Source organism: Mustelus asterias, chromosome 12, assembly GCF_964213995.1.
Source record: "Mustelus asterias chromosome 12, sMusAst1.hap1.1, whole genome shotgun sequence".
NCBI classification, from domain to species: domain Eukaryota; kingdom Metazoa; phylum Chordata; class Chondrichthyes; order Carcharhiniformes; family Triakidae; genus Mustelus; species Mustelus asterias.
This window is the reverse complement of record NC_135812.1, coordinates 1,650,113-1,663,056: the sequence shown is the minus strand read 5'-3', so window position 1 is coordinate 1,663,056 and position 12,944 is coordinate 1,650,113. Positions and strand designations below refer to the sequence as shown.

General features: G+C 47.8%; 1 protein-coding gene across 1 annotated transcript; it reads right to left on the bottom strand.

Moving 5' to 3' along the window:
- Positions 1-1,531: 1,531 nt before the first annotated feature.
- On the bottom strand, positions 1,532-5,442 carry timm22 (translocase of inner mitochondrial membrane 22 homolog (yeast)). The gene is made up of 4 exons (XM_078224526.1): positions 5,132-5,442; positions 3,861-4,057; positions 2,011-2,083; positions 1,532-1,922 (listed from the first exon to the last, which is right to left on the bottom strand). Exons 1-4 carry the CDS (start codon positions 5,397-5,399, stop codon positions 1,846-1,848), a joined length of 615 nt encoding a protein of 204 aa, XP_078080652.1. The 5' UTR covers positions 5,400-5,442; the 3' UTR covers positions 1,532-1,845.
- Between the last annotated feature and the right edge of the window lie 7,502 nt (positions 5,443-12,944).

Sequence of the window (12,944 nt, the reverse complement as noted above, 5' to 3'; positions counted from 1 at the left end):
TCTTTGTAGTAATTGAATACAACAGAGTGCCATACTAGGGCATTTCAGTCAACCACACTGCTGTGGCTCTGGAGTCACATGTAGGCCAGACCGAGTAAGGATGGCAGATTTCCTTCCCCAAAGGGCATTAGTGAGCGAGATGGGTTTTTAACAACAATTGGCAATGGTTTCATGGTCACCATTGGACTTTTAATTCAGGGGAGAGGGGACGATTCTCTCAGTGGAGGCCGTTTAGCAGGCTCCCCGCTGGTTCACTCCGGCATGGTTTACAACTGCTCCCCATTAATGGGGAACAGGTGGCTGACCCTGCTAGAGGTAAGAGGCTATTGAGGCCACCCCAGGAGGTTGGGGGTAAGGGGGGGGTGTCCTGGAGCAGTGCCAGCCTAGCCCCCGGCACTGCCCAAGGGACACCTTGGCACTGCCCACCAGGCATTGGGCAATGCCAAGGGGCGAGGCCTATTGGGGGCCAATCGGTAGGGAGACCCGCTGCCAGTCTGCACAGGGATCAGTGACAGAGGAAGGGAAGGGGTGATCAGGGCTGGTCATGTGGGATGGGGAGGGGTGGGGAAAACATAGACATCAGAAGGCCAGCAATCAGGAGATGGGTGGTCAGAAGGCCAATTGTGGGAGGGGTTGCAGCGCTGGCCAGCAATGAGGAGGCCAGAAGTGCGGGGCCACTGTGCATACGCCAATCCGAACTCCACTCTTGACAGAGCAGCTATGCTGCCCACCTCCCAGGCGGGAATAGGCACAGCCCCACAGTTTTCAGAATCCCGCTTTGACAATATACAGAGCTCAGAGTGGGAGATTCATTCTGAAAATCAAGCTAAAAAAAAAAATCGGGGTGAGTTACTCTAGTTTTCATGTGAATTCAGCACTGAGAATGTTTCTGGGAGAATCGCCCCCAAGATGTTTCATTTCATCTGCCGTGTTGGGATTCAAACCTGGGTCCGCAGAGAATTACTCTGGATCTCTGGATTACAAGTCCGCTGACAATACACTGCACCACTGATCTTTACTCTGAACAGTGATTCTTTACAGTTAAACAGTGACTGATCCTTCTCCTGCATAAACAGGGACTCTGTCCAGTTATACATTAATTGAGCTTTGACAAAGGATCATCTGGACTCGAAACGTCAGCTCTTTTCTCTCCTTATAGATGCTGCCAGACCTGCTGAAATTTTTCAGCATTTTCTCTTTTGGTATACAGTAATTGATCCTTACCCTGCTGAATAAACAATGACTCTGTACCGTTACACAGTGAGTGATCCTTACCCTGCTGAATAAACAATGACTCTGTACAGTTACACAGTGAGTGATCCTTACCCTGCTGAATAAACAGTGACTCTGTACAGTTACACAGTGAGTGATGCTTACCCTGCTGAATAAACAGTGACTCTGTACAGTTAGAGTGATCCTCACCCTGAATAAACAGCGACTCTGTAGTTACACAGCGAGTGATCCTTACCCCGAATAAAGTGATTCTGTACATTTACAGTGAGTGATTCTTACCTTAAATAAACAGTGACTGTACAGTTACACAGTATATTTTATTAAACTCCATTCAGTTGATAAATTATATACAACAATAGATCAAATGCCAAACACTTTTTTCCTGTGATTGAAGTCCTTGTTTAATCCTGTCAGTTTGTTCCAATTATTCTGCCAGGTTTGCACCATAGTTGTGTGATATGTACTGGAAATGACTGTAGGTTCATTCTGTTTTTTCACACTTACAGCCCATGTGCGCAGTGTACATGGGCCATTCCAGTTCACTCACTGTGGAGGGTGATGTGATAGCCCAGAGTTCCATCCCACTAGCAGCAAGGCAGCTCTGAATTCACATCATCGTAAGTAGTAATCGATGACTGCAGAAAAGGCAGCAAAGCCACCACACCCAATGGCTCCTGCCTTTAGACCGGCTGCAGAGGAGAAAGGCGCAGGTTAGAAACATTGACATAAAAGCTGGAGTTTTAAATCCAGGTACTGATGGCAGGTTCTGTCACTCACCACGGAAACCGATTGCTCCTCCTGTGACGCAGCCACTGAGGACACTGTTCTTCCAATCGGATTTCCCACGGTACTTTCAAAATATCAAAGAAAAGGATTACATGAATTTAAACTCCAGCCATGTCTCTCCTCATCGACAGAGACACAAGGGTCACACACAACAGAAAGCCATTTGGCTCTGCATATGTTGGCCTTTAGCCTCCACATGAACAAATACTCCTGAGCAACAGTTAGAGTCACTACAGCATTGCAAGGAGGCCATTCAGTCCATCCAATCCATAGCAGCTTTCTGCAGAGGAGGCCACTCAGAGTCACATTTCCCTGCTCTATCCCTGTAATCTCAAACCTATCCAATATTCTATTGACATTTCTGTTTCCACCAGCCTCGAAGATAATGAGCTCCAGATCATTAACACTCACTGCGCTAAAAACCTCTTCCTCATATTTCTCCAGTATCTCTCGCCCCAAACTTCCAATCTCTGCCCCCCCCTCCCCCCAGTCCTTATACCATTAGCCAATGGCAACAGCTTTTGTCTACCTCGCCTAAGCCTGTCATTTTGGAGGCCTCTATTAAACCTCTCCTCAATATCCTTTTCTCCCAGATTTTCCAACTTGTAGCTAAAATTCCAAATCTGTGGAACCGTCCTGGTAAATATACTCTGCACCCTCTCAAGGATATTCACATCCTTCCAGTGTGGCGACCAGAACTGGACACAATATCCTGGTTGTGCCCTAACTGGAGATTTATAAAGGTTCAAAATAACTTCCGAGCTTCTGTACTCAATGCCTTTATTTACAAGGCCCAAAATCCCATACACTTTGCTCAGCACACTCTCAGTATATCCTATCACTTCAAAGATGGATGAACATGCACTCCCAGCGCACACTCTTTACAACAGTGCCATCAAGTCTATTACCCTTCTGCCAAAATACATTACCTCATACTTTTGTATTCAGTTTCATCTGACACCTGTGTGCACATTCTACCGGTTTAGCGGTCTTGTTGTAGTTGATTGAATTGTCCTCACTTTTGCCACTCCTCCAAGTTTTGATTCATCAGCAAATTTGAAAGTTTACCTTGTATTCCAATATCCAAGTTATTTCTATGTATCAAAAAGCAGTGTTCCTGGCACTGACCCTTGGGGAACCCCACAGCACCATCCTTCAGTCTGAAAAACAACTGTTCACCACAATTCACTGATTTCTGTCCTGAAGCATTTATTTTATCTAAGCTGACATTGAGCCTCCTATTCCACGAGCCTCAATTTTATTAACCAGCCTTTTATGTGGTACTTTGTCAAACACTTTCTTAAAATCCATATAAACGACATCCACCACATTCCCTTCATCAACCTTAGGTTAGTCAAGCTCAATCTGCCTTTTACAAATCCATGCTGGTCCCTCTTTAATTAACTCAAACCACTCCAAATGCCTTGTTTACAGACTTCTTCTTCTACTTGTCCAATCTAACCTTGAATATAGACACAGTTTCTGTCTCTAGCATTAACCCTGGAAATGAATCCTACAGTCTCTCTGGATGAAGAGGTTTCGCCTGTGCCCTGTCCCAACTCTCTTACATTTAATTTTGTATGTCTGGCACCTTGATCTCAACTCTCAATCTGTGAAACCACCTGCTTGTCTAACTAGTTTCATCCTATCATCATTTTAACTTGACTTATATTCCAATGAACTATTAAGGATCTAAACAAGCTTTCCCCCAATTCTATCCTCACAAATTATCAACATTTGTTACTTTATTAATCTCTGAACACCTTGGGATGTTAATATGAGGAGGTGTTGTGTAAATGCAAGTTGTTCTTGTTAACTGAGTGGATGGAAGGCAGACCCACCGATTCAATTAGGCATTCTGTACAAGAAAACATGGCACCAACGATTGCAAAGTTCTTTGCATACGACATCCCACGCTGGCCCATGTCTTTCAGAACTTCTTTGGCTGTTGGTGTCCGCAAAGGATCCTTTGGATCAAAGCCAACATTGGTATCAATACCGGCTGTGAAGATCCCAAATGCCCCACCTAGCACAAAGCCTAAGAGGGAGAGATAACATAGATAATTCAGAAAGAGATTACCAACAGTCGGTCGGTCTCTGAGAGATCAAAAGGAACAGAGTCCTGACACCAGTGTGGGGTCTATTGCCATTGAAATCCTGTGGGCAGCCCTTTACGGATCTATCATTGTGCTGATGTCAGCTGGGTCCTAGATTCTGCCACTGCCCTCCCCTTTCCCCTAAGAATACGGATTCTCCTGTCACCTTCCCTTAAACTGCCTCCTGCACTGTGCTTCATTGTTCCTCCTCTCCTGACAGTGCTGGATCTGGTGGGAGTACTGGCAACAAATGAGAAAGTATCAGAACACAACATGTTTGTTCACAAACACTCCAGCAGTGGGAAGGAGCTGTTGCTGATATCCTGCCACACTCCTTGTGGAGATGCCGGCGTTGGACTGGGGTAAACACAGTAAGAAGTCTCACAACACCAGGTTAAAGTCCAACAGGTTTATTTGGTAGCAAATACCATAAGCTTTCGGAGCACTGCTCCTTCATCAGATGGAGTGGAAATGCATTTATATACTTATATATATATAGATATATATAAGTATATATATAGGATTCTGTCACATGATTTGCTGGCATTCATTTGAAAGAATCTGAATCCAAAATAATTCAAATTCACAAGCCAGCAACAGCCAGCATGCAATCAGATCATCCCCAAATGGAACAAAAACAGAACATGCTGGGGAATCTCAGCAGTGAGACAGTAGCTGGCAATGTTTTGAGGGTTACCCTGATTGGACAAGTGTCTCCAAAGAGACGGTCTGACCTGCTGAGATTCTGCAGCATTTCCAGGTGTTTCAGAGTCCAGCATCCAGCCATCTAACCGGAATTGGGAAGCTCACCCCCCTTTGACCCTTCACTCCGACCCTAACCCCCAACTCCCTTTGACCCCTCACCTCTCCTCCCTTTGACCCCTCACCTCTCCTCCCTTTGACCCCTCACGTCTCCTCCCTTTGACCCCTCACGTCTCCTCCCTTTGACCCCTCACCTCTAACCCCTGACCTCTCCTCCCTTTGACCCCTGACCTCTCCTCCCTTTGACCCCTCACCTCCCACACAGGCCAGTGCCGCTTTGAAGCCGCAGCTCTCCATGGTGCGCTCCACCATTTTCTGCTCCTCTGATTTACTGGGTGCGGGGAACCCGCCCAGTACGGCGGGGCTGAGGGGACGTGGCTGGCGCTGCTGTCCCACCAGCTGCTGCAGGAGCTGGGAGTAAATGAGGCCCGAGTCCGGATGGGGCTCAGCCTGGCCACGGAGCGGGGACTGGCCGCCATGGGGACGGAGCTCCGGCCGCGGGACCACGGCTCCATCAGCCATCACTGCGTCAGCACGTCAGCCCGTGCGTCACAACGCAGGCCCCGCCCCCGGCAGCCGGGCCCCGCCCCCGGCAGCCGGGCCCCGCCCCCGGCAGCCGGGCCCCGCCCCCGGCAGCCGGGCCCCGCCCCCGGCAGCCGGGCCCCGCCCCCGGCAGCCGGGCCCCGCCCCCGGCAGCCGGGCCCCGCCCCCCTGTGTTGGGAGCGTCTCCAGGCTCTGCGGTCATTCGGGCCATCGACTTGATGCTCGGGTTTGTGCCTCAGAAATGGATCATTGGGAGTGAATTGAGACCAATGGCAGCAATGCGCCTGTGCACAGGGCCCGCTCACACAGACTCGCTGCGCACGATGGGGCCGGAGACGGGAGCTCCCTGGGAGGGGGGAAGATCGAACGGTGATATGACAGGAGAGCGGGCGCTCAGAGGCGGAGCTCGATCCCTCGAGCCTGCTCCGCCATTCATGCTGATCACGGCCGATCATCCAGTTCAATCTCATCCCCTGACCCCCGCTCGGTCTGAGGAGCCCATCAATCACAGCCACGCCCAACCGGCCCAGCCATTTCCGCTTCCGGCCGCGCTGCCTGCCGGGAGGGGGAGGCCACTCGGAGCCCAGGACAACAGCTCCCGGCAGGCAGCGCGGCAGCGCACATGCGCGGCACGGCAGCTTCCCGCCAAACAGCTTCCAAAAGAGGGAGAATCAATCTGAAAGAAATAGAGAAAAAACAGAAATAAATAGAGAGATAGAAAGAGGGAGAGACAGAGAGAGAGAGAAATAGAGAGATAGAAAGAGGGAGAGACAGAGAGAGAGAGAAATAGAGAGATAGAAAGAGGGAGAGACAGACAGAGAGAGAGAGGGACAGAGAGAGAGGGACAGAGAAATAGAGAGATAGAAAGAGGGAGAGAGAGGGACAGAGAAATAGAGAGATAGAAAGAGGGAGAGACAGAGAGAGAGAGAGGGACAGAGAAATAGAGAGATAGAAAGAGGGAGAGACAGAGAGAGAGAGGGACAGAGAAATAGAGAGATAGAAAGAGGGAGGGACAGAGAGAGAGAGGGACAGAGAAATAGAGAGATAGAAAGGGAGAGACAGAGAGAGGGACAGAGAGATAGAAAGAGGGAGAGAGAGAGAGAGGGGGACAGAGAAATAGAGAGATAGAAAGAGAGAGAGAGGGACAGAAATAGAGAGATAGAAAGAGAGAGAGAGGGACAGAGAAATAGAGAGATAGAAAAAGTGAGGGACAGAGAGAGAGAGAGAGAGGGACAGAGAAATAGAGAGATAAAGAGGGAGAAACAGAGAAAAAAATATATAGACAGAGAAATATATATATATATAGAAAGAGAAATAGGGAGAAACAGAGAGAGAGGAAACCGGAGCACCCGGAGGAAACCCACGCAGACTCCTCACAGACAGTGACCCAAGCCGGGAATCGAACCTAGGTCCCTGGCTCTGTGAGGTAGTAGTGCTAACCACCGGGTCACCTTACTGCCCATAGAAATAGAAAGATAGAAATAGAGATAGAGTTAAATTGATAGATAATAGATAGGGAACAGGGAGAAAGAGAATAAAAAGAAATATCAATGTGGAGAAATAGAGAATGGAGAAAGTAGGGAGAAAGGGAATAAAGAGTGAGAGAAATAGAAAGGGAATAGAGAGAGGGATAGTGAGAATAGAGAGATAGTGAGAATAGGGGAGAGAACACAGAGACTCGAGAAAAAAAAGAGGGGAATAGAGAAGACAGAAAATAGAGAGCAAGGGAGAATGGAGAGGATATAAAGAGAGGGAAAGTGAGAATAGAGAGAAATAATAGAATAGAGAGAATAAAGAGAGAGAATAGAAAGGGAGACTAGTGAGTGAATGAAGGGAGAGAATAGAAAGATAGAGAGAGAGAATAGAGAGAGCTAGAATAGGGAGAGGTCATAGTTTTAGGACAAGGGGCAGCAGACTTAGAGTCACAGTCATACAGCACAGAAAAGGCCCACTGCGCCTGTGCTGATCATCAAATACCAATCTATACTAATTCCATTTACCAGCACTTGGACCATAGCCTCCTGTGCCTTGCTGATTTCATTGTTCATTGTTCATCCAGATGCTTCTTAAATGTTGCGAGAATCCCCGACTCCACCCCGCCCCCCAGACAGCGTGATGCATATTTCTCCCATCCTCTGGATGAAAACATTTTTCCACAGATCCTCTCTTAACCACTTACCCCTCACCTTAAACCCATGCCCTTTGGTCTTAGACACCTCTGCCATGGGGAAAAGGTTCTTATGATCGACCTTATCTATGCCTCTCAATTTTGTATACCTCTATCAGATCCCCCCTCAACCTCCTCTGCTCCAGGGAAAACAAACCCAGCCTATCCAGTCTCTCCTCATAGCTGAAACTTTCCATCCCAGGCAACATCCTGGTGAATCTCCCCCAGTGCAATCATGTCTTTCTGATAGTGTGGCGACCAGAGCTGCACACAATATTCCATCTGTGACCTAACCAATGTTTTATAAAGTTGCACCAAGACCTCCCTGCTCCTATATTCTATGTCCCAGCTAATGAAGGCAAGCATTCCGTATGCCTTCTTCACCACCCTATCTGCCTGTGTTGCCACCTTCAGGCATCTATGGACTTGTTCCCCTATCTCCCTTTGTTCCTCAATACTCCCTATGGACCTACCATTCATTGTGTATATCCTACCCTTATTAGACCTCCCAAAACGTACACATACATGGATTAAATTCCATCTGCCATTGCTCTGCCCAATTTACCCAATATGATCAATGTCAGTCTGTAGCCTCAGACTATCCTCACTATCAACAACACCACCAATTCTCATATCAGCAGCAAACTTACTAATTAGATACATTCACATCCAAGTTGTTATTGTATACAACAAACAGCAAAGCTCCCAACACCATCCCTGTGGTACACCGCTGGACACAGGCTTCCAATTACAAAAGCAACTCTCCACCATCACCCTTTGCCTCCTATTAATAAGCCAATTTTGGATCCAATTTGCCAACTTGCCTTGGATCCCATGGGCTCTAACCTTTTGAACCAGCCTTCCATGTGGGACCTTGTCAAAGGCCTTATTGAAGTCCATGCAAACCACATCAAGTGCGCTACCCTCATCAATGTATTTAGAAACATAGAAAAACTACAGCACAAACAGGCCCTTCAGCCCACAAGTTGTGCCGAACACATCCCTACCTTCTAGACCTACCTATAACCCTCCATCCTATTAAGCTCCATGTACTCATCCAGGAGTCTCTTAAAAGACCCTATTGAGTTCGCCTCCACCACCACTGACGGCAGCCGATTTCACTCGCCCACCACCCTCTGTGTGAAAAACTCACCCCTAACATCTCCCCTGTACCTAACCCCCAGCACCTTAAACCTGTGTCCTCTCGTAGCAGACATTTCCACTCTGGGAAAAAGCCTCCGAGAGTCCACCCAATCTATGCCTCTCAACATCTTATACACCTCTATTAGGTCTCCTCTCATCCTTCGTCTCTCCAAGGAGAAAAGACCGAGCTCCCTCAGCCTATCCTCATAAGGCATGCCACTCAATCCAGGCAACATCCTTGTAAATCTCCTCTGCACCCTTTCAATCTTTTCCACATCCTTCCTATAGTGAGGCGACCAGAACTGAGCACCGTACTCCAAGTGGGGTCTGACGAGGGTCTTATAAAGCTGCATCATTAGCCCGGACTCCTAAACTCAATCCCTTGATTGATAAAGGCCAGCACACCATACGCCTTCTTAACCACCTCCTCTAGCTACGGGGCCGATTTCAGAGTCCTATGGACCCGGACCCCAAGGTCCTTCTGATCCTCTACCGTACTAAGAGTCTTTCCCTTTATATTGTACTCCTTCATCCCATTTGACCTACCAAAATGGATCACGACGCATTTATTCGGGTTGAAGTCCATCTGCCACTTGTCCGCCCAGTCTTGCATCCTATCTATGTCCCTCTGTAACTTCTGACATCCCTCCAGACTATCCACAACCCCACCAACATTCGTGTCGTCGGCAAACTTACCAACCCATCCCTCCGCTTCCTCATCCAGGTCATTTATGAAAATGACAAACAGCAAGGGTCCCAGAACAGATCCCTGGGGCACACCACTGGTGACCGACCTCCATTTAGAAAAAGACCCATCTATACCCACTCTCTGCCTCCTTTGGGCAAGCCAGTTCTGGATCCACCGGGCAGCAGCCCCTTGGATCCCATGCCCTCTGACTTTTTCTAGAAGCCTTGCATGGGGGACCTTATCGAACGCCTTGCTAAAATCCATATAAACCACATCTACCGCCTTCCCTTCGTCAATGTGTTTAGTCACATTTTCGAAGAACTCCACCAGGCTCGTAAGGCATGATCTGCCCTTGACAAAGCCATGCTGAGTATTCTTGAGCATACTAAACCTCTCTAAATGCTCATATATCCTGTCCCTCAGGATCTTCTCCATCAGTTTACCAACCACTGAGGTTAGACTCACCGGTCGGTAATTACCTGGGCTATCCCTATTCCCCTTCTTGAAAATAGGAACCACATCCGCAATCCTCCAATCCTCCGGCACCTCTCCCGTCTCCATCGACGACGCAAAGATCATCGCCAGAGGCTCTGCAATCTCTTCCCTCGCCTCCCACAGTAACCTGGGGTACATCCCATCCGGACCCGGCGACTTATCTATCTTGATGCCATTCAAAGATTCCAGCACAACCTCTTTGTTAAAGTCCATATACTCAATCTTTTCAGTCCACCGCACGCCCGCAGTACATCCACCCAGGTCCTTCCCCTCTGTGAAAACCGAGGCAAAATACTCATTGAGCACCTCTGCCATTTCTACTGGTTCCGTACTGACTTTCCCACCTTCACCTTTTATAGGCCCTATTCCGTCACGTCTCATCCTTTTACTCTTCACATATTTATAGAACGCCTTAGGGTTCCCCTTAATCCTACCTGCCAGGGCCTTCTCGTGACCCCTTCTGGCTTTCCTAATTTCCTTCTTTAGTCCCTTCCTACAAGCCGTATACTCTTCTAAATCCCTATCTTCGCCAAGCTCTCTGAGCCTTTTGTACGCTTTCCTTTCCTTCTCGACTAGGTCCCGCACAGCTTTCGTGCACCACGGTTCCTTTAACCGACCAACACCTCCCTGTCTGCTCGGAACGTTGTCCTGTAGAACTCTAGACAGACATTCCTTGAAAAACTGCCACCTCTCTTCAGTACATTTCCCCGAGAATACCTCCTTCCAATTTACTCTAATTTGCTGCCTTTTGTCTTCATATTTCCCCTTACTCCATATAAACGCTTTCCTAGCTTGCCTGATCCTCTCTTTTTCCAATGCAATCCTAAAGGAGATAGAGTTATGATCGCTATCCCCAAGATGCTCTAAACAGATTCTAAACAGAACCAACATTTTCTAAACAGATGGGAAACTACTTGTCAGCGAGACGTGAATCTATGGAATTCACTACCCCAGAGTGGGGTGGATGCCAGGATATTGAGTAAATTTGAGGAGGAGAAAGACAGATTTTTAATTAGTAATGGGTTGAAAGGTTATGGAGAATGGGCAGGAAAGTGAAGTTGAGCCCGAGACAAGATCAGCCATGATTGTATTGAATAGCGGAGCAGGCTTGAGGGGCTGAATTGCCGACTCCTGCTCCTCGTTCTTATGTTCTTATAGAGAACGAGAATAGAGAGAATAGAACAAAGAAACGAACAATACAGCACAGGCCCTTTGGCCCACCAAGCCTGCGCCAACACATGGTTTCTATCCCTCTGTTCACCTCCCGTTCATGTATCTATCAAGATGCGCCTTGAACGTTGCTAGCGTGCCTGCTTCCACCATCTCCATTGGCAGTGCGTTCCAGGGACCCACCACCCTCAGTGTGAAAAACTTTCCCTGCATGACTCCCTAAACTTTTCCCCACTTATAGTTGACCTATCTACCTTGAGGAAAAGACTCTGACTATTCACCCTGTCTATGCCTCTCATAATTTTGTAGACCTCTATCAGGTTTCCTCTCAACCTCTGTCTTTCCAGTGAAAACAATCCAAGTTTATCCAACTTCACTTCACACTTAAAACTCTCCAGACCAGGCAACATCCTGATAAACATTCTTTGCACCCTCTCCAACGCATCCATATCCTTCTGGTAAGTTTAAGTTTATTTATTAGTGTTACAAGTAGGCTTATATTAACACTGCAATGAAGTTACTATGAAAATCCCCTAGTCGCCAAATTCTGGTGCCTGTTCGGGTACACTGAGGAAGAATTTAACATGACAATGCAGCTAACCAGCACATCTTTGGACTGTGGGAGGAAACTGGAGCACCCGGAGGAAACCCACGCAGACACGGGTAGAATGTGCAAACTCCACGCAGACAGTGACCCAAGCTGGGAATTGAACTCGGGTCCCTGGCGCTGTGAGACAGCAGTGCTAACCACTGCCATTGTGCTGGTAGTGTGGCAACCAGAAATGCACACAATGTTCCAAATGCAACCTAACTAAAATTTTATACAGCTGTAACATAACTTGCCAACCTTTCTCCCCCGGCCAATGAAGGCAAGCATGCTGTATACCTTCTTGACCACCTTATCCATTTGTGTTGCCAATTTCAAGGATCTGTGGAACTGTACACCCAGATCCCTCTGTATGGCAATGCTCATAAGGGTTCTGCCATTTATTATTGTGGTGAACCATAGATGGTTAGCACTATGGGTACTTGAACATATGTTACTGTTGTCACTGTTGGGGTTAGGGTTGGGGTGTTCTACCTGTTGGTATTGTTCTGTGGTACACTCCGGTTGGCTCCGCCTACCTGTAGGAGTATAAAGGTCACTGCACTGCCCGGTGACCCTTTAGTCTGGGATTGTATTGTTAAGCAGTATGCTCCATTCTTGTTACCAATAAAAGCCTTTATTTCCCGGGTACGATCCAGCCTCCCGAGTGATTTAATCGCGCATCAATTTTATTAGTAACAAATTTGGTTGAAAAAAAAACCATGGAGCAAATGTTAAAACCCGATCGGCTTACCTTAGATCCGCGTGCCGCTGGAGCGTCGAACACTTTCGACCATTGGTTGAAGTGTTTCCAAGATTATATCGATGCCTCAACAGCCATTCAAAATGACGCCGATAGATTGCGGGTCCTCCACGCAAAGGTAAGCGACACTGTGTATGCAACAATCCGCGATGCCCAAGACTACAAAGGGGCCATCGAACTACTTAAGAAACTGTACAACAAACCGCCAAACGAGATTCATGCTCGGCACCTTCTAGCCACTCGACGGCGGCAGCCCGGCGAAACGACGGCACAGTACCTGCGCGAACTTCAGCAGCTAGCCAGAGCCTGCAATTGCAAGCCAGTGTCGGCGACCCAGTATACTAACGATTTGATCCGAGATGCGTTCGTGGCGGGAATCGGCTCATCCTATATTCGCCTGCGGCTGCTAGAGCAAGGTAACTTGGACCTAGCTAAGACGGTGGAATTGGCTAATGTGATGGAAACGGCCTCTTGAAACTTACCCCACCGACCACATGGGAACATCGTGGCAA